Genomic DNA, 22,715 nt, shown 5'->3' on the forward strand with positions numbered 1-22,715 from the left:
AACTCCAGAACTAATTCTGTGAACAAGGAATTGAGCTGAGCAGTGATACACTCCAAATGGGGTTTGAGGGTGGGAGCAAGGTTGTGGGCGTGTTTGGGTGGGGGCATGTTGCATCACTGGTAAATAGCCTGAGGCTTTCTTTTACAGAAAATCAAGCTGGCTGTGGTTACCTGCTGCAGGAGTAATAATGGTTTGAGATGTTAGTACATTGACCTGTCTAGTGATTGGTATGAGAAAATGCAATTGGTTTGGTGCTACGTGGGTAGTTGGAAATCTCCGAAGCAAATTGAGTCTGCATATTCCTGTATGAACTTATGAAATAAGGCAGCCCCAATTTATTAATGTATCTAAATGCCTTTATGTATTTTTTTTTTAAAAGAAATCTCCATTACTTTGTTTCTTTCTGAACCACTGAGCTGGATTTAATGGACGCAACGGGGGTCTTGCCCACCTGCTGGAGAGGTGGTAGAAACCCAGTGCTGCCTCTTTTAGTGAAGGCCTGCCACATTAAGTACCACCCAAGCACTTAACTGGACAATCGGGCCTGGCTCAGGGACAGATGTCGCGCCTACCGAGAGCTGCTGGCCAATCAGAGGCTGGCAGCTGTAGTGAGCAACAGTGTCATCGGGTAGATGGTGGCTGCTGCCAGTACTAAACCCACCCAAGGCCTAGAATTGTCGCTGGATCCCAGGCCACAGGTGAGTGATGGCCCGGGGGGGAGCCGTGGGGGAGGAGGGTTTGGTAGCACATGCATGCCAGGTCCTTTGATCAAGCACTAAGTGCCTTTGAATGAGTGATCCCCCTGGGAGCCCACAAGCAACCCCACCTGGCTTTGTTTATTGTGTTTCTGGCATGGCAAGCCCCTGCCTGCTGCTGAGTTCATACCATCGGGATGCGATGAGGGCCTTACGTGAGTGTTAATTGCCCATTTAAGGCGGCAGGATGAGAAGGACTTCTGTGGGCCTTCCAGCTACAGACTTAATTAGGGTGGAGGTGGGAAGGCAAGGCAAGGCAGCAGGCTTCCCATCCGCTACCTTCCAACCTTGCCACAGGGGAGGGCTTTAAATTTCGTCCAGTGTTCCATATTCTGAGCCATTTTTGTGAATAACGTGTCCTGGATTCACATTTTTGTAACTTCCATTTTAAGATTAGGTACAGTTGTTCTGGATTCCCCTTCTGGAGGAAGCCCTTCCTATGGATCTTGGTGATCACTGGACTTCCTAAAGTGGCCACCCAATGCCTATTCACTGGACTTCCTAAAGTGGCCTGTCATGAAGCTATTAATGTATATATTATTGGAAAATATTTTTCTTTTAAAATAGTGGCTTAGTCTGTGGGTGTGTCTTAATTGGATTAAAGCCAGCTAGTCTGGATGCTTTGATGTGTACTAGTTTTGAGATGTAAACAGAGAGATAGAGTGCACTTGCACTTTTTTTGAATAGAACATTCAAGAAGTGGGGTGAAATCAGGCACCTAGTGAGCAGAGACCAAGCAACATGTTTATGTTATTGATAAAATTGGTACCATGAAAGAGGTTTTATTGTTAGAAGAAGTGGAGTACAAAGGAGCTGGTGATACAATAAGAATTTAGGTTCAATGGGATGTGCTAGGTATAACTTCGGTTTTCGTGTGTGCAGAGCAGAGGCAATGTAAGATCAAAGTAGCTGTTAGTCTAAAAGTATCTCCACAGGAACCAAAGTGAAAGGAACCTCATTTTGAATTGGTAAAGTGAAAATGCTTGCCTGGTGTCTGCTGAAAGCCTATGAGTTGCTGTTGCCTTAATGAAGATTAGTTTGGGAAGTTGTTAAAAGTTATGATAGTAATTTGTAGCCATGCGTAATGTGTTTAATGTGTTGTAAAATGTTTCGTTTAGTTTAATATAAAACCTCTTGAAAACTGATGGCCTGATTCCTGAATTTAGAGCTGCATCTCAAACATACCACTTAAAATATAGGTTATGACAGTTATATAAAATTTCCCTCTGGGATTTTCAAACAACTCGGCTTTACCGAAAGGCTGTCTCATAACTTGACCAACCAATGCCTATTCCAAAGAGGCCTGGCAAAAATTTTATACACTAATATTGTTTCCATGTATTTATATTTGAATAATGTATGCAATTTGACACAATGAATAGAACTACTTCTGCTGTGATGTGACATTGGTTCTTTGGCAATCCCACCTCCTCATCGATTGTGGGTGGAACATAAAACCCAGTGATCTTAGGTCTACCTTCCCTGTCATAAGTTTTGCTGTGGAGGATATGGTATGGCTGTCGAGGCCAGGCATAGTACAAATGAAAAACCACCATTAAATAGACAAGTCTGAAAAAAATTCTCTTGCTGGAACCAAAAAATATAAACATGACCTCTAAAGAAATTTCTGGTACATGGGAATTCAGCGATAAAGTCACATATTCTGAGAAGTGAGGTGATACAATTCTGGAGTGATAGGACAGGAATTAGTACTGTAATTCTTCACTGAGTGTCAAATCTGGATTCTTCAGTGGTGGGCATTGAGTAAAATTAGGGTCTTTTCCATAAGTAGAAAGAAAAATCAGAGACAATTCATGGGAATGTGTCTCAGGCACATATAGGGTGGATGATCGGCAGGGCATCCGATTTTACAGCTGACATAGTTGGCAGGAGGTTTGATTTAATTTAAAATCAGTGAGCTGTTACCTACCATTGCTTACAGAAAGAAAAGATAGGAAATCCAGCCAGGCAAATACCATTTAAAGGCACCCTCAGCCTTTCTTAAAGGGAGTTGCACTTTTCAATGGTTTGTCAAAAATGAGGACTGGGCAAAATGACTTTGTAGAGGACCCTTGCATTCTTTTCAGTCATACGAAGCAATAGAAAGGGGAATTTCTTGCCATCTGGGAGACCAGTAAATGAATTGGCAACAACAGAGAGGTTATAGAACAAGCTACTGCAACCAACAGTCTTCCCAGGAACTCCTGAGAGTGCAGGAAAAAGTTTAATGACACCAGGACAGTCAAGGTATGGTTCCCCTTCACATGTCTTGTAGCACAGCTTTGTACTGCTTTATTTTAGTAGCACCACCATGAAGTCTTCCCATGCTGCTTCTCCAACTACAACAAAATATTTCATTGAACTCCTGCTTACACTCTCAAACTTTAGACCTGCCACTGCCCTCACAGTTACATCCCCTCTTGGTCACACTTGATCCTTATTCCTCTCATCATGCACGCTATGCTCAGCTGTCTTGTACATCTTTAAAACTGTTGGCAGGGAAAATTTTAACTCACTATCACTCTTCTTGCAGGTCAGGCTGGGTAAAAACAGCGATAGGGTACAAGAAGGTAAAGAGGTCTTGCCTCTATGCAGATCATGGCACCAATGGGGAAGGCAGCCACTGACATCAGTGACAGAAAGGGCATGCAGCATTGCAGGTGATCCTATTAGAGGCCACACATAGCTGGTTGTTTGATCATTTCGTTTCTTGCTATGTTGCAGGGGGCAGAGTGGATAGGGTGGAAAAGAAGAGTGGGTCATTGTCCATTTCATACATTGTCAAACACTCTTATGGATTGCTCCAGCAACTTGAGAGATTCCTGCTCTGATCAGTCATGTTTTGCTCTGCTGCTGTTGTGGAAGCAGCAGCTCTTGTGAAGCAGTCGATGCCCAAATGCAGCAAGACCTGGGTGGTATCCAGGCTTGGGCTGACAAATGGCAAGTAACATTTGTGCCACACAAATGACCATCTCCAACAAGAGAGAATCTAACTATCGCCTCTTGATATTCAGTGGCATTACCGTTGCTGAATTCCCAACTATTAAAATCCTGGGGTTACCATTGGCCAGAAACTGAACTGGACCAGCCAAATAAATACTATGGCTACAAGCGCAGGTAAGAGGCTAGGAATCTTGCGGCAAGTGACTCACCCCCTGACTCTCCAAAATCTGTCCGCCATCTACAAGGTCCAGGTCAGGAGAGTGATGGAATGCTCTCCACTTACGTGGATGAATGCAGCTCCAACAACAGTCAAGAATCTTGACGCCATTCAGGACAAAGCAGCCGACTTGACTGACACCTCATCCACTAACGTTGACTACCTCCACCACCGATGCACAATGGCAGCAGTGTACGCCATCTACAAGATGCACTGCATGAACTCACCATGGCCCCTCAAACAGCATCTTCCAAACCCACGACTGCTACCATCTAGAAGGACGAAGTCAGCAGAGACATGGGAACGCTATCATCTGGAAGTTCCCCTCCAAGTCACTTACCACCCTGATTTGGAAATATTTTGCCATTCCTTCACCATCGCTGGGTCAAAATCCTGGAACTCCCTCCCTGACAGCATATTGGGTGTACCTATACAACATGACTATAGCAGTTCCAGAAGGCAGCTCACCACCGCCTTCTCAAGGGTAATTAGGTAAGGCAATGAATGCTGGCCAAGCCAGTGATACCCATATCCCATGAATAAATTTAAAAAATAATCACCCACTTCTCTGTCTTTACATTATTCTTGAATCCTGAACATGTGGCAGTGCTTCACGTATCAAGTGATCTTTGGCAGTACCTCGAGATTGAGGGTGACTTGATTTCACTCCACTTTGAGTTCTGAGATGGCTGATAAGACCAAAGCATGACCTGCACACTCTGCCACGTGGGGCAGGTGGTGTTTGGAGGTTTCTGCACTCTCTCCAAAGCTTCGAATTCGCCTCTGCATGCTCCCAGCGAAGTCCCTCAATGTGTTTGGTGCCTTACAGAATAAACGCACCTTTTTGGCCAGTCACAAGCCAGGGACTCCCATGAGTTGGTAGGAATGCTTGATCTCTTCAGGGAGGACATCCCTAAAGCATTTCCTCTGTCCCCCTGAGAATTTCCTGCCATGACAGAGTTCCGAGTAGAGCAGTTGCTTTGGGAATCTCGTGTCAGTTGTACAAACGGGCATATCCTGCTCAGCAGAGCTGGTTTTGAGTAATGATTACCTTGATACTGAGCATGTTGGCTTGGGAGAGGACGCTGCTGTTGCACTTTGTCTTTCTGGCCACTATATTTGGAAGATCTTGTAAAGCACTGCTGATGGTATTTCTCCACTGCTTTGAGACGCCTACTGTATGTTGACCTAGTATCTGAAGCATTTAGGAGCACAGGAATCACTACTACCTGGTAAATCATGATGTTAGTCTCTGGTTTGAGATCCTGGTCCCCAAATACTATTTTGCTCCTTGTATTACCATTTTGGGAGAATACCAATACAGTACATATCATTCCCAATAATGCTGTTAAATATGATAGATAGCTAGTCAACAGAGACTAACTTTTCCAATGTTTAACAGTAAATGTGCTGCATCTGGAACACTGAGGATCCGTGAAAGTTCAAGTATCTCACACATCATAATGATTTCCCATCCCACCATTCCTCTGCATAACTTAAAAATACAGATTGTGTTAATCTGCACCTCGACTTGCAAGAATTATGCTCTGCTTGCTTACTTCATGTATGTATTTATTAAATTATAGAAAAAATCTCTTCAAGCCTCAAGTGTAAGGTTATTCTTCTGGCCTTTCGCATTCCATTGGTATCTCGCACTTTTATAATTTGATTCTAAACTGAAATGAGTTGCTTTAAAACTTGCATAATTGCTAACACATATTTTGAATATTTGTAAATTTAGACAACTTACACTGAAAATGTCAGCATTCACCATTCTTTACTCCTCTGAAATTAGCAGCAACTTCTGGAGCGCTCACATATAGTTAAAAGCAGAAATGCAGAAGTTGCTGTTTGTGATGGAGGGGGTGCTGTTGAGGCCCCTCCAGAATGCAAACAATTACAAATCGTTGAACTGACAAGAATGTCCACTCTTAGTCTCTTTGATTTTGCTGTAAAACACTTGGAAAGAGCTATATCCTGTTGAATGAGATATAAATGCGTTTTTAATGGTGGGCTAAGTTCATAATTACTTCTCAACACTCGCACTGTCTTTGGAAGTGTAACTTTATATTTGAGTGCCAAATTTTTTCATTATGACAAATTGTACATGTTTAGAATCGATTTTGCAAGTTTGTTATTTCAGCCTTAACTTTAATCCCATATGTTTGGCCCAATCTGTTATTTCCTTATCTGTAAAACTGCCTGAAAGAGTGGTAGAGGCAGAAACCTTCAACATTTAAGAAGTATTTGAATGTGCACTTGCGATGCCATAACATACAAGGCTATGGGCCTAGTGCTGGAAATGGGATTAGAATAGTGATGTACTTGTTTGGCATAGACTCGATGGGCATAAGGGCTTTTTTCTGTGCTGTAGACCTCTATAAAAATGTAAAATGAAAAGTGAAGGGATCCAGTGGTTTTTACTTCCCAGTTTGGTGTCTGAGAATACATCAATGTGATCGACTGCTTACCAATCACCAATGCTAGATGCTTGGAGATCCCCTTTATCCTTTTTCAATATATCAAGAAAGGGAAAGTTCATACCACTGACATTGCTAGATCATTTTGGCCAGTTTTCTTTGGGGCAGCAATGAAGCTGTTGCTTTGCTGCTGACTGCAAATTCTAGCCCCTGAGAGTGCAGTCTAAACAGAAAACTATTCCAAGATTACAGGGTACCTATGTAAAAGTGATAGCTTTCAAGCAAATGCAACCACAGAGGTTTTAAAGGTTTATAATGCTTTCACTTCATAAAACAGGATGAATATTTGATTAAGAATGGCATGAGAATCGTAACAGACTTGGATTGTGTTCTCTCTAGACCACTGTGTTTCCAACCCTGCAAATGACTTGAGCTACACAATGTAGTTTGCAGTGTTGGATCAATATCTTGGCCTATTATCTTTGGGTGGGAAAGGGGAGAAAAAGATATTTCAGTGCTTTAGCTTGGAATTTCTTTTTTTTTTGTCAGATGTACTTAGAGCCTGTGACTGCATACACTGCCTTTTTGAAGAAAGGCTGAATGGCCTTTTCTTCTATACATATTTTGTGAAGATAAGTGGAACAGATCATTTCTAAGAATACATGGGAAAAAGTGGGTTTAGAATGTTAACATGCAACACTTTGTGTTGAAGCTCATGATTTCTTTGTGACCTTGCAGGCCTGTGATATAGACTAATAATGGTATGCAAAAGAATAACAGTGATAGCTTAATTACCGTTTAAAGCTTTCGTCATATATTCACAGTCCTTGATTTCTGTTAATTAAATACTTTGACAAACTGGTTATCTTAGCAAAGGTTATTCTTAAGACTAATTGTTGCTATTTAATAAAAAATGTTGACCAATTAAATGAAACAGCTAATGTATTTAAATACATTTAAATTTTCCTTCAACAGTGCAGCCAGGATCACACACTACGTAAAAAGAAGAAACTACCGCTTGTGAAGAAGTCCTTTGTCTGTTACCTCGCAGGTCAACAGATTAAGCTTCGGAATGAGCAGAGCTACCAACAAGCACTACGTGGTTATGCAGCTCACAGACTACCTGCCCTTTTGAAGGAGGAAGAGTTTCATTTGGGAACCCTGAACAAGGTGTTTGCATCCCAGTGGCTGAATCATCGGCAAGTAGTATGTGGGACAAAATGCAACACGGTGAGTGGAATTTTTAAAAACATCTTAAGTTCCCATGTCAGTAAACTTTAGAAATATTTTTCATAATTTTACAGATTATTGTTTTAAGATTGAGAGGTGGTGAGAGACAGGACTTAGGAGTCAGTATTAAAATTCCTTTTCATCCTCAATGCCCTTTATTTGAAAAAAAACTTTCTAAATCGAGAAAGTTGGGTCAACCCAGGTAATGTAATTGATGGTTTCACTTTTGAATCTGACTTGAACTTTCTTCAACTTCATCAACTACTTCTAAAACTGAGTCTTTGTTTTCTATGTTCCAGGGTGCTTTCATTTACCGAGACAGCTAGGTAAATTTGTATCATTTCTGAGGATTGGCTAGCAAACTCATCACTTTGAGTTTATTGGCTTCATTAAATGTTCTCATGATCTTTTTCAACTTGTGAATGCCACAGAGTAACAACACACTTAACTATAATTTGAATTTAAATTTGTTTACCTGTTCCTTAAACAGTATAAGATTAAATGAATGGTAGAACATATGCAGATTTTACTGTTGTTAATCATAACTATCTCAATTAGGAACAGGAGGACCATTTAAATTATACTATCTCTCCATGTTGTTCTTCCCAAAGTGTGTCACTTCACACTTTTCTATATTACGTTGCATTTGTCTTTGTGGCTGCCTGTTTCACCATATACGCCCTGCTGAAGTCTGCTCACTATTTAAGACATTTTGAAGTTTTGCATCATTGACAAATGATTATGTCAATTATGTACCCAAGATAACCCCGTACCTTTGATATAAAATATTAATTTTCCAAATCAGTCTGTTGTCAGGCCCTTTATCAAATGTCTTTGATAGCTGCCCCTTGAACACCCATGCTTCTTCAATTGACAACTAATTCGCACTGGTCAATATGACCTGTAGTAACCAAATTTATTCTTCTCAACTTGGTGCCAAAAAAGTGCTTCCTGATACCAGTCCTGAATGCCTGATCATATTCACAACTAAACTCTAATGCAGAGTTCTGTTGTCACAGAACCTGCTGAGTTCCATTTTGAAAACTGCAGTGGCACCAGACTCACTACCTGAATTTGCTGCTTTCTCAAAAGGTTGAAATTCTCTATGGAATGAAATCTGTGGCATCTCATCTCTTGGCATACAAATTTTATGGCATGACTTTTGATGATCATTTCAAATCACCCATCTAGTCTTCATCCAATCCTTCCCTCATTTTAAGATCCCGAATCACATACATCTCCTTGTCTGTGTATCTAACTTTATTTTATTTTTTCTTGGGATATCAGTGTCTCAGGCAAGGCTGGCATTTATTACCCATCTCTAAATGCCATTGAGAAGGTGGTGATGAGCCCCCACCTTGAACTGCTGCAGTCCATATGATGTAGATACACCAACAGTGCTTTTTTCTCAAGCGGTTTTATACAGTCTAGATGTATAAATGCCATTTCAGAGGGTAGCAAAGAGTCATCCATATTGCTATGGGTCTGGAATCACATGCAGGCCCGATTGGATAAGGACAGCAGATTTCCTTTCCTGAAGGGCATTAGCGGACCTGGCGGATTTAATGACATTTCAGTAGTTTTGTAACTACTAATGAGACTAACCTTTTATTCCAGATTTGTTATTAGTTGAATTTAACTTCTGCCAGCTGCCGTGGTGAAATTGAACTCTTATTTCCAGAACATTAGTCAGGGCTCCTGGATTGCTGTTCCAGCACATTGCCACTATGCTTCTCCTGTGTCCAAGAATTCCATAATTCAGTACAGCTTGGTCAACCATCTCTGCACCTTCTGTGCAGCCTCAATACCCTTCACTATGTGCAGAAACCAGAAGTTGAAACATAATACCTTTGTTTTAAACTTGATGGTTTGAGCAATGTAATTTAAAACAGGAGTTCTCAACTTTTTCGCTTTTAAATCCTCTCCCGAGCCTCTAATCCCCATGTTGTAAGTTTCACAGCCCCCATAACACACCGCCATTATCTTTCCTGTATAAAAAAAATCTCTTGATGCTACTCCCACTCACCATGTTACTGCTACTATCCTAGCATTACAGAAAATACTGGTCTCATGCAACTCCCACTCCCTTTTTCCTTCCACGTGAGTGAGCTCCAACCACCTAACCCCCAGCCCCACACTTTCCCTCACCAATTTTCCCTCAGCCAGCCCCAGTGGTCAGTCAAATGGCCTTTTCCCCTTCAACTCCCATTATTTTTATAATTACTAAAAGTTTATAGTGAAAATTAAAAGAACATAATTGTCTTTACGGCCCTTATAATTTCCCCCCCAAATTTCTCTCAGTGCCCGCATTAATGTTTTATTAATAACAAAAATATGACAGAAAGAAAGCAGAATCTGAAACAGAACTGGTATATGTTCAAACACAGTTTGAAAAGTCATGAGATACTAGAACTGAATGTGTTACAGTTGTCACTGGTGACGTACAGCATTGAGAAGATTCAAGGAGCGAGGGTTGTTAATAAAAGAGCACCTGGTGGAGACGAAAATGGCCTATGCAGTAAATGTAAGGGAGACAAAATATACAGTGGACGTAGTGACAGGAGAATGGAGAGCTGAGCGAACTGCGCTCAGCAAGCAGCGATCTTCATCTCTCTTCCGTCTCATTGAGCGGCGCCTGGACTTGGCTGCAGCTACTGTCGTCATTGCACAGATGATCAGGAGGGACAAACAGAAGTCAAATCAGGGCTGAAGCTGCGAGATTGCTCAGCTCAATTCCGAACTTTATGTAATGATATTTTTCTTGTTTGTTTATTAGAATTGATTTTGTTTTAAACCTGCGAGGTTAATTATGGTGCACCTCTTGTGGCATTCAGGTACTCTCATTATCACCTAGAAAAGAGACGACTGAGGAGTGACCTGATGAAGGTCGAAAGGGTACGACAGAATTGCTGTGGAGAAGATACTTCCACTTGTGAGCAAGACTGGACTAGGGATTATATATGAGGTTAATAAATTCAACAGAGGATTAAGAAGAAACCTCTTTACCTAGAGAGTGGTTAGAATTTGGCACTCGTGACCACAAGTAGTAGTTGAGGCAACTAGATACATTTCAGGGAAGCAAGATAAAATGAGGGAGAAAGGAATAGAATGATATTGTAACGGGATTGGAAAAAGAGGGGTGCTAAGAGGCTTGTTTGGAATATAGGCACCGGCATGAGGCTGTTGGGCCGAATGGCCTGTTTATGTGCTAAAAATTCTTGTAACAGTGGCATCCTAATTACTGCCCAGTTGAGATTAGGTAACTTGGCACAGTTCCAGAATCAAAACTGCGATCTGCGAGGTACCAATTCTTCGCGCATGCACTTCCCCCCACCTCCCCTCTTCATCCTGTCTCCTTGGTTTTCCAAGGGTTGCTGAGCAAGGCTCTTAGCACATCTCTATCGCCTTTCCACGACGTCATGGTATCACAGTAAGGGAACTACAAGAGGCAGGCTCCAAGAAGTACCTCAGCCAGCCATGGGGGCTGAATTCATGCTGTTGCTACACTGAGCACCACACTTTTAACCAGCCCCACTTGGCATCCGCTAGGCCATGTTTTCTTAATTTTTTAAGTTACTCATTTTATAGAGCAAAATAAACTTGTGTGAATACCAAAACTTTGAATGTAACTCTGTGCACGAAAAGTAGTCAGTTATAATTGCTGTACTACCCATTTTTACCCAGTTCTCTAATGTGTATGAAATTGATATTTTTTACAAATACTGAGTAGGAATAAGATGATCTGCCCATTTTACACAAAGCTTTGTTTCAAAAGCTGATTTAAAAAAAAACAAATTAAAATGCAGGGTGACGCTGTAATTTCTTCTATTGTTATTCTAGCTCTTAGTGATGGATGTTATGACTGGTCAGATAACAAAAATTCCCATGCTGAAGGATCGAGAACAGCCCAATGTTGTCATGGATCAACAAGGTTGTGGTATCCATGCCATTGAACTGAACCCTTCTCGTACCTTGTTAGCTACTGGAGGAGACAACCCAAACAGCATTGCCGTTTATCGACTGCCAACTCTGGATCCTGTTTGTGTGGGAGATGTAAGTTCCTTATCATCTAAATTGCAGAGGATCACTTGTTGAAGTGCAGGTGATAGTTGAAGCTTAAATTTAAAATATTAACTTGGAGGCTTCATACCTCAAATGTAAGCAAACAGTGGGGTTGATTTTAAGTATTGCTGAAAAAAAAGACACATGTCTAAGCTTTTTGACTTGCACTAATCAGGACATTTGCAAGACTACCAACGTGAGGGGGGAAACGACATTCTTTTCACATGCACTAGAAATTCTTGTCCTCCCCTTATATTGGTATTCTTGTGTGTCCTGATGAGTGTAAGATGAAAAGCTTCGACATGTCTCCTTTTTCAGCAATACTCGGGTTTAATTTTCTTTTAATTTAATCACTGACTAAGACTGTGAACAAGATTGTTTCCTTAACTGTGGGACTAATTTGAAAATGGTCTTTTCTAGGATGGACACAAAGACTGGATTTTTTCGATTGCATGGGTTAGTGATACAATGGCTGTTTCTGGTGAGTTTCAAGCAAGTTTGCTACATTGCTGATCAACTGAATTTTGTTAAAATGATTAATTGCAATGAAATGGCCAGCATTAAAAATATGCACCATGACTGCAATATTCTGCAAGTTTACTTTTTTAAAAGATGTCAGCCAGGATGCAGAATGGTATTTGTCCTTCAAATATAGATAATGCTGTAAGTTTCAGCCCCACCAAGTAAAATAATATTTGAGGCTCAAAAGTTAGGCCTATTTTTTAAGGCCACACAGGACCTTATGATGTGAGCTCAAAATTCCATGCAATTGAAATTAACTGAGCATGCTCAACCTTTTTTCGAGCATCAGTCTCAGAACATGCGTATGCAGTATTTACTCTTTCTTTCCCATCTTTTTGATTATGTGCTATAATATAACTTCTCTTTATTTGGCTTTCCTCCTGTGTCAGGTCAAGCTAAACATTTGTTTATTGACTCTTAGTCAAAAGCATTTACTGATTTGTTACTAGTTACTTGGAGCTTCGCTTTTTGTCAGCTATTATAGAATCATCAAATGTTGTAGCATAGAACAATCAGATCCTGACCATATATTTCTCCACATGAGCTACTTAATCTGACCTCACTGACCTCATTCTCCTGCTTGCTCTCCATATCTTTCATCCCTTTTTTCACACAACTGGGTAAATTCTGTGTCAGAAGAATTTATACATCAAGCTCCAATAATGTTTTGTGGTAGAGAATTTCATTTTCTAATTGACATCTGTATGAAGAAAATTTTCTGCCATTATTTACCACATCATAGGCCCAAGATTTGTGGTCAGCAGCAAAGCGGCAGCTCTTGCCGCTGATGGCAAAGAAAACTGCTCACAAAGACCTAGCAATTTCTGTGGCGTAGATTTTGCCTTTCCTGAAATCAGTTTGAATCTGGCCCCAAGATGAGGAATAGGTGCCCAATAACCGCAAACCATGATCATCCTTTACTTTTTAGTATCATTTTGAAGAGAGCAAACTTAAGATTGGGGCATACACATCAGATTAAAGTAGAGGCTGAAATATTATAAACTTTTGAAAATTATTCTCAATGTGTTTTCATCATAATAGAAATTTGACATTCCACGAATATAAAATTAGTTTTTAGGTACAGGTGAGGTTGTTCAGCAGTAATTATGAATTTAGCCTATTGAAAACCCTGTTACACCTCACTCGGAAGGGGCTCTTACAGTGAGACTAATAGCAAAAAAGGGCAAGTTCTCATCAGTTAAGTGATTTCTAATTGATTGCAGCCCTTGGGGGCTTCAATAGCGAAGATTGAGTCACTGATAGCGACTTCTGTATTTCCACATTTAAATGTGCATGTGTGGACTCCAGAAGTTCAGTCAATTTCAGAGCAGTAATGACATTGAACACTTTCAACTTCTTCATTATTATTGCAAAATCTTTGCCGTAATCTTGGCAATCTCTGGCAGGTTCTCCTTAAAGCTTCACAGCTGCAGTGGAAAAAAAACATAACTCCTCAAGTTTCTCTTCATAACTCTGGTAAGGATTTAATGAATGTGCACTTCACCCTTCACTGCATTTTGTATCCTGCTTACAGTGGATAATCCAAACTGTAGCTAACTGAATTGATGCTTTAGTTATCCGCCTGATTAGTGCCTCAGCCTCAGCCCCATGATCCAAATTTTTTAAAAAACTTTTAAATTTTGCCTGAAGTCATTGGCACAAAACTGCTTCCTTTCCTTGTCTCCATGAACCCTGAATTGGTGAATGTGTTTCAAAACACAGCAAACTGCTTGGTGCTTGAGGGAAAATATGCAGGAGAAACAAGTGTGCAGCCAAGTTTCACAAGGGGAATGTGCCTGTGCAGTTTTTTTTGAAGTTCATCTAATTTACTGAGTGACTAAAATAATGCCCAGTGATTATGCTCTGGATGTGCATGTTATTTAAAGATAGTGTTCACACAATGTGCGGTTCTTTAAAAGTAATGCTCAGTTATTTTTGTAATGAAGAAAGTTTACACTAAATAATGTTTTGACAGCTGTAAACTCTTAAATTCTCAATGTGGGTGATGCTGGCGAGGACACGTTTATTGCCTATGTCTAGTTGCCATGAGAAGGTGCACCTGCCTGAATCAATGCAGTCCTTGTGGTTATGGTACTTCTGCAATGGTGTTTGCTAGGAAATTCCAGAATATTGACCCAGTGATGATGAAGGAACCGTTATGTGCAGGTCAGGGTTATGAGACTTGGAGGCAAACTTGGTGGTGGTGGTCTCATGACATTGCTGCTTTTTCATTCTCATGGTAGAGGTCAGGGACGTTTTGCTGTTGAAGTAATTTTGGTGAATTGCTGCACTCCATCCTGTTGGCTATATATTCTGCAGCCACAGAACATCAGTGGTGGAAGCGGTGATACTGTGGATATTTGTGAAAAATGCTGTGGCTGCTGAAAATCAGAATTTAAAGAAAGCTGGAAATACTCAGCAGCATCTATGGAGATGAGTGAATTGAATTTTACAGAATCACAGAATTGTTAGAGTGCAGAAGGAGGCCATTCAGCCCATCTTGCCTGCACCGGCTATCCAAATGAGCATTATGATTTAGTGCCATTCTCTTGCCTTTTCCCCATACCCTTGCATATTGTTTCTATTCAAATAATCATCTAATCCCCTCTTGAATGCCTCGATTGAACAGGGGAGAGATGGTGGCGTAGTGGTAATGTCACTGGACTAGTAATGCAGAGGCCTAGGTTTAATGCTGTGGTGATATCGGTTCAAATCCCACCATGGTAGGTAGTGGAATTTAAATTCAAATTAATAAAGAAAGGAATCTGGAATTGAAAGCTAGATTCAGTAATGAAACATTCATTGTTGTTAGAACCCATCTAGTTCACTATTGTCCTTTAGGGAAGGAAATTTGCCATCTCAACCTGGTCTGGCCTCCATGTGACTCCAGACCCATTGCAATGTGGTGACTCTTAACTGCCCTCTGAATTGGCCTAGCAAGCCACTCTGTTCAAGGGCAATTAGCGATGGACAGCAAGTGCTGGGCTTGTCAGTGACGACTACATCCCATGAAGGAATAAAGAAAAAAAAATAGAAATATAATAGGTTTTTAGCAAGTGAAAGGGAAGAAGAACAGAAGTCTCTTATCTTATCGTGTCCACGGGCAGTCTATACATGGCCCAGCCAGAACTGGACACATTTTTGCGCCTTGTTGTTGAATTCGGCAAGATCTGCAACAGTGCAGGGTTCCTCTGGCGATAGGCATTGCAGGAGATGTTGCATAGTCTGTGGCTCAGTTCCACATTCACAAGTTGTCGGGCTGGTTGTATATTCCCATTTGCTTAGTGACACCTTTGAATGACCTACACCAGTCCTAAATCTGTTAAGGCACTTCCACGTTGCAGAACAGAAGTGAACATCAGAGATAGGGTGTAGGGCTTGAGTGATTAGATGGCAAAAGGTTGTTGAAGGTGAATAGCCAAAGGGGGTGTTATTGGGACAAGAAATAAAAGATATGTCTCGAGGAAGTGTGAATGGCAGGATCCCGAATAAGTGCTGGCTGAATGCAAAGGAAAGGAAATAAGAGAGAAATGAGAGAAAAAAACATTATTGCCTTTTTATCCCCTTTTTTAAATCCCCCATTTTACCCCCTTTGTCGCCCCCCCTTTATCTGATTTACAGCTATTTTTGAGACATTACTTGTGTCCATTATAGTGAAGAATGAAGCAAAATACCTGTTTACTCATCTGCCATCTCCCTGCTTTCCATTATCAATTCCCCAGAAGCACTTCCAATAGGACCAACACTCACTTTAACTCTTTTCTTTAAATATTTATAGAAAATCTTACTACCTGCCTTTGTTACTAGCTAGCTTTCTCTCATACTTTAATTTTTCCATCTTTATTAATCTTTTTATCATTCTTTGTTCTTTATATTCTTTCCAATCTTCTGACCTGCCACAAGCCTTTGTGTAATTATATGCTTTTTCTTTAAGTTTGATGCTGTCTGTAACTTTTTTAGTTAGCCACGGATGGTGGGCCCTCCCCTTCGAATTTCTCTTTCTCATTGGAACATATATATTCTGAAATATCCCTTTAAATGCCTGCTTCTATTGACATGTATCTGAATCTCATTTGCTAGTCCATTTTAGCTAGCTCTGCTTTCATGCCCTCATAATTGCCCTTATTTACCCTTATTTAAGTTTAAAATAGACTTCAACACTCATTTCTCCCTCATAATGAATGTAAAATTCAATCAAATTATGATCGTTGCTACTTAGGGTTGCCTTCACTTGGAGATTATCAATTAATCCTATCACTTTGCTCAATACCAGGTCAAGTGTAGCCTGCTCTCTTCTGCTTTGGGGATGGCAGGACTTTACTTATCATGATTGCACTTAATTGATTTACATCAAGAACTTGTGTTCACAGAAGGGCTGCTTTGATTGCTAAATCAAGCTTCAGACTTATGACAAAACATAAGCAATGCCACAGGAGCTACTGTTTATTCTAAATAGTGTGTTTTATTTGGTAGATAAATTATAATTGAAAGGTTTCTTTTATAAATTGGCCACCCTTAAAAACTGAGTGAATCCAGAAGAATTCACAAGAAAACTGACACGCAGGCTTGACAATTGAATGATCTGCTCTTAAATGATTCCCACTACCTAAATTCCTGATATTAATCCGTAGCAACCATGTGCAGTCAATTTGTTTCTCTTTCTTGCTAGATTTTTATTTATACGCTCATTGAACTAGCTGGTGACTTCTGCTTCTTGAGAGGGTGAGCCAACTATTGGACTCTTTTTTTTTGTTTTTTCATGGGATGCGGGCATCATTGGCAAGGCCAGTATTTATTGTCCATTCCTAATTGTCCTTGAGAAGCTGATGGTGAATTGCTGCAGTATGTGTGGTATAGGTACTCCCACAGTGCTGTTGGAGAGTTCGAGGATTTTGTCCCAGTAATAGGGAAAGAATGACATATATTTCCAAGTCACGATGGTGCATGACTTGGAAGGGAATGTACAGTTAGTGGCATTTCTATGTGCTTGCTGCTCTTGTTCTTCTAGGTGGTAGAGGTTGTGGGTTTGGAAGAAGCTATGAGGTGCGGGAGTGTATCTTGCAAATGGTACATGCTGTAGCCATGATGCATTGGTGGTGGAAGGAGTGAATGTTTAAGGTACTGGACCAGCTGACAAAAAAAAGGGGGCTGTCAAGCTCCTTGAGTGTTGTTAGAGCTGCACTCATCCGAGAGTATTCCATCACACTGCTAACTTGTGTCTTGCAGATGATGGACATGCTTTGTGGAGTTGGGAGGTGAGTTACTCAGTGCATAACTCCAAGCTTCTGACATACTCTTGTAGCCACAGTGTTTATGTGGATGCGTCAGTTAAGCTTCTGGTCAGTGGTGACCACCTCCACCCCAAGGATGTTGATAGTGGGGGGGTTCAGCGGTGGTAATGCCGTTGAATATCATGGGGCGATGGTTAAATTCTCCCTTGTTGGAGATGATCATTACTTGGCACTTAATAGCCCAAGCATGAATGTTCTCCAGGCCTTGATGCATGTTGGCACAGACAGCTTCAGGAGGAGTAGTGTATGGCACTGAACGCTATGGAGTCATCAGCAAACATCTCCACTTCTGAGCATATCATAGAGGGAAGGCTATTGATGAAGCAGCTGAAGATCGTTTAGCCTAGGGTACTACCCTGAGAAACTGTTCAGCAATGCCCTGGGGCTGAGATGATTGGCCTGCTTCGGTGCAGGTTATGATGGAGGAAAAAGTAGTCACCATGCATCTCTGGTAGTTCCCTAGCAGCCATTTCATAGTAATGTTTTTTGGAGAAAATCAAACAAGTTGTCTTCTCAGCCTGCAAGGACTGTACTCAATTGCAGGACCTCTGGATAAAAATGTGAATGTCATCCAGTTTCATAATAAAATATAGGTTTCCTTGAAGACTGTGGTTCTCAAAATTTTCTGGTTGAAGGACCCATTTTCAAATTAATTAATAATCACAGACCCCTCCCAGCTAAATTACACTGTATAATAGCTGTAATATGAAAGTGTTACCTGTAAAGAATGTTGAAACAATTGTTACCGACCAGAGGGGGGATTAACTTTAACAGCCCTGATTTCTCCCCTCACTACCCTTCTGTAAACAGAAAGGTGTTTTTGATTTTTGATTTCCCCCTTCATAAGTGGTGGTGTGTTTTTCCCAACCCTTCAATTTTGGAGCTATCCAATTCTCTATGAATAACCCCACAGCAAACTTGAGGTAAGGTGAAACAAGAGAGTTGGTTTATTTTACATACACACAACGTGGGAAAGGGGTTTTGCAACGTCTGCCCTATTTCACACTCATACAATAAAAGAGGGATAAGGGAAAACAAGGGGCACAAGGCAAGACCATGATAAAAATAAACGTTATGGTTTCACATAAGTCCAGAATCAAGAGTCCATTGGCGTATTCTTTCAGAGGTTTGTAGGCCAAGGCCAAAATGTCGTAAGGCGGTCCAACATTCCAGAAGTGAGGACTTCCGCGATGGGAGAAGGTTCGTAAGGATGAATCAGTCTTGAAGGCACAGATACAGGAGTTTCAATGTTCAAGTAGTTCACAGTATAGACGAAGGTCAGACACTTCACTTGGACAGAGCTGTTTCTGCTGTTACCTGTTAGATGATAAAATAGTAGACTGACTGGGTTCAATTCTACACTGCAATATTACAGTTTCTGGCAGCTTGGGGGAGCTCAAGTGACATACCTCCCACCACTTCTGGGTCTTGGTCAAAGGATGTCTTTCCCCAGATCTAGAATCTTGAGGTGTTTTATAGAGGAGTCAGGGTCCCTTTTGTCCTTTGCAGACAGACGGTCTCCGGTGGCTAGAATTCTTCTTTAGAAATGTAAAGAGGCTTTGTACAGTTCCAGGGGTGGGATACATTAGTGTCTTTTTATTGCTAACATGTTGCTGTTTTGTCTGAAGGTTAGAAGTTCTTCTGGTATAAGTCATAGCTAGTCAGGGTAAAGCCTTGTCCATTTTAAAAATAATTTTATAAAGGAGCAGTTTGACATAGATATAAGATATTTTCCTTCCTATCTTCTGGCTGTGGCACACTGCTTTAATGAGAATAGGTATTTACTACAGGTATTAGTGAACTGGGTGCGTTTGCTTCTCATTGCAGTACCTGTCTATCTTTGGCAGTAGCACGGACCGAGCAGGGGCCTAGGGGCAGCAAAACATGGAGTAGGGGGAGCAGGGGTGAAGTAGGAGCAATGGAGAAGCACACCATGATAGCAGCAAAACCAGGCAGAGAACAAGAGACAGGTTAGAGAGTATGAGGGGAGCTGGGTGTGCAGTTGGAGTGTACAAGGGGAGCCACTGGGAGGTAGAGAATAGGACGCAAGACAAGGAATGAAGTATGAGTGCACAGGAAGCAGAGCACGCCTCTGGACACCGTTCACTGGCTTACTCTTGCCAATGGTCCCCTGGGTGGTTGCCTACCTGTAATTTGGCCATGTTTTGCAGACCACCTAGAAGGTCTCAGCTGCTTGTCTTGAACATAAAGCAATTTTGAATTCTGTATTCTGCTTGAGTTTAAAGCTCCTTTGAAAGATTTTGAGCATTGTGTCATAACCAAAACCAATTGAATTTGACTTCAAATATGTGAGCTTTGATGTTTTGCTGATACTTTCATATAGTTGCATCATTTCTTGTAATGATGCTCTGTAATAAAGAGGGTGCGACTTGATTGAAAGCCAATGATCAGTCCTAAAGTAACGAGAAGGAATGGCTTGGACTGTTAATAGAACATATTATAATAAGGCAGTTATGATGAATTGAGCGTGTATTCCATATGACTAAGAATCAGTCCCTTGGAAAGAAATAGCATGGCAATATCCTTGCCTCACATTTGCAGAGTGGTGTCGTTCAAGCTACATATAACCAATTGTGTCTCTATTGGAGAGAGATGCCTTTGGACCTTCGTGGGCTATGGCTACTTACCCATCTGGAAAAAGCCCAAGCTAAGATGAAAGCTGAGAAGATGGGAGTGTTATGCAAAGATCTACACAGGCATATGACAGTTATCAGACAGCTGTAGGAACCGATAAAAAGGAGAGAGCTACACTTTGGGTTTTTTTTCTTTAGCTTGGTAATGGTGAGTGACAAAACTGTTCAAGATTGATATTTTAAAATTGGGGGAAGAAAATGAACTGGTGAGAAAGTCCTGGTCTGGTTAATTCTTCTTAGTACTTAAAATGTTTTTATATTTTTAGTTATTATAAACATCTTTTCAATTAGCTTCTCATTATTCTCTGCTCTACTAGAAGAATATTATTAAAGTTTTTGCCATGACTATAACCTCTTATTCCTAATATGGCTGTAGTAAACCTTCCACTTTTGCATAGATCTAATGCAGTTCCTACAATGGAATGTCCAGAACTACATGCAGTACTGTAACTTGGATGTAACCAATGCTGTGTAAAAATTTTACATTTGGTGCACCTAAGGGCTGCCCATGTGGGAAGACCCCTGCATGCTGTTTAAAATAAGCCCCCCACCCCAAATCACTGGGGCCTCCCTGACTGGCCCCAGTGATCCCCCCCCGCCCCCGGCATCTACCTTTCCTCCAGGGCTGCAGTGACAATCTTCAGCCTGGGCTTAGTGCAGTCCCAGCAGAAGACACCACTTCTGGTTCTGGTGAGCTTCTGGCCAGCAGCTCTCGGGGCAGGACACCTGCCTGAGGACCCCATTGCCAACCACATAAGTGCCTGGTTGACATTAAATCAGGTCAAGGGCATGGAATGGCCATGGCAAGGTTGCCATTTGACCCCCACCCAGTGCACGGGGCCGACAGCTGCAACCATTAAATTCTGCCCTCTAGATCTGCAACCCTCAAATCGCATTGTTTCTTCACTCTGAAGTAGGATTTATCTAGGGATTACTTATTTTATTGTTGTTCTGAAAATTTACGACTGCATGTTTATCTGTATTGAACGATATCTGACATCCATTTGCCCACTCTATTACTCTGCTTTCTTTAGAGTTAGCTACACATTCTAATTTGCAATCAGCAAACTTCAGTATTATGCGTTCTAGCTCCTAAATTCAAAGCATTTTATATGAATAGAAGCCAAAAAAAGTCCTTAGAGTATACTTACTACGTATTGCCAACAAAAATCATTAATTTATCCAAACCTTTTGTTCCCTTCCCTCTCACCATTCCTTTACTTTGCTGGCTATATGCAGATCATTGTCATGTGCCTTCTCTTTTAAAACAAATCTCATAAAATGCTTTCCGCAGATCCATATATATGGCATTCTTTTAATCTGAGAGCATGCTAAAATTCAGGTCCTGCTATCGATACTGTTTCAGTTTCTCATGCAAGTAGATCCAATGCCCAGAATAGAATCTTGCTGCCCAGTACCTACTCATCATGAAATAACCCAGGGAGTAACAATGTGATATGAATTATATATCAGATGCTCCTGCATGGATGTCCAATTTTTTCAAAGGTGTCCTGAGAAATTTTATTCACTGCACTGATTTATTTTACAGCAAGTTAACATGCAAAGCAGCAATTATGGTTAGACTCACTGAACTCAATCAGAACAATTTACTTTGTTGAAACATACAGTACAAAATAATATACCGTCTACATTAGCAGTGGTTCATTCTGCTTGACTTAAACAAAATAACTCCTAATTTGCTCACTGATGCTCAGTTTGGGTTCTGCAAGGGCCACTCAGCCCCTAACCTCATTACAGCCTTGGTTCAAGCATGAACAAAAAACCTGAACTCCAGAGGTGCGGTGAGTGACTGCCCTTGACGTCAAGGCAACATTTGACTGAATGTGGCGTCAAAGAATCTTAGCAAAACAGGAGTCAATGGAAATCAGGGGGGGAAACTCTCCGCTGGTTGGAGTCATACCCAGCACAAGGGAAAATGGTTGTGGTTGATGGAAGCCAATCTTCTCAGTTCTAGGACATCATTGCAGGAGTTCCTCAGGGTAGTGTCCTAGGCCCAACCATTTTCAGCTGCTTCCTTCCATCATAAGGTCAGAAGCGGCGATGTTCATTGATGATTCCACTATGTTCACCATTTTTTACTCAGCAGATACTGAAGCAGTCCATGTCCAAATACAGCAAGACCTGGGCAATATCCAGGCTAGGGCTGACAAGTGGGAAATAACATTCATGCCACAACTGTGCCAGGCAATGACCAACTCCAACAAGAGAGAACTTAACCATTGCCCCTTGACATTCAATGGCATTACGATTGCTGAATCCCCTCGCTATCAATATTCTGGAGGCTTACCAATGACCAGAAACTGACCTGGACTAACCATATAAATACTTCAGCTACAAGAGCAGGTCAGAGGCTGGGAATTTTGCAGAGAGCAACTCCTCTCCTGACTCCTCAAAGCCTGTCCACCGTCTACAAGGCACAAGTCGGGAGTGTGATGGAATGCTCACCACTTATCTGGATGACTGCAACTCCAACAACACTCCAGAAGATTGACACCATCCAGGACAAAGCAGCCTACTTGATTAGCATGCCATCCACAAACATTCACTACCTCCACCGCTGGCGCACAGTGGCAACAGTGTGTATCATCTACAAGATGCAT

The 22,715-nt window shown here is 41.2% G+C and overlaps 1 protein-coding gene across 2 annotated transcripts in view; it reads left to right on the plus strand.

The window, feature by feature from the left end:
- Positions 1–22,715, plus strand: part of dcaf12 (DDB1 and CUL4 associated factor 12) — a 154,739-nt gene that overhangs the window by 38,204 nt on the left and 93,820 nt on the right. For both annotated transcript variants that reach the window (XR_005943541.1, XM_041191776.1), the window contains exons 2-4: positions 7,311–7,565; positions 11,406–11,618; positions 12,048–12,108. Coding sequence is in view for 1 of the 2 variants with exons in the window: in XM_041191776.1 (XP_041047710.1) it covers positions 7,311–7,565; positions 11,406–11,618; positions 12,048–12,108 (529 nt within the window). In the remaining variant the exon portion in view is untranslated. The remainder of the gene's footprint in view (positions 1–7,310; positions 7,566–11,405; positions 11,619–12,047; positions 12,109–22,715) is intronic.

This window comes from Carcharodon carcharias, chromosome 1, assembly GCF_017639515.1.
Source record: "Carcharodon carcharias isolate sCarCar2 chromosome 1, sCarCar2.pri, whole genome shotgun sequence".
NCBI classification, from domain to species: domain Eukaryota; kingdom Metazoa; phylum Chordata; class Chondrichthyes; order Lamniformes; family Lamnidae; genus Carcharodon; species Carcharodon carcharias.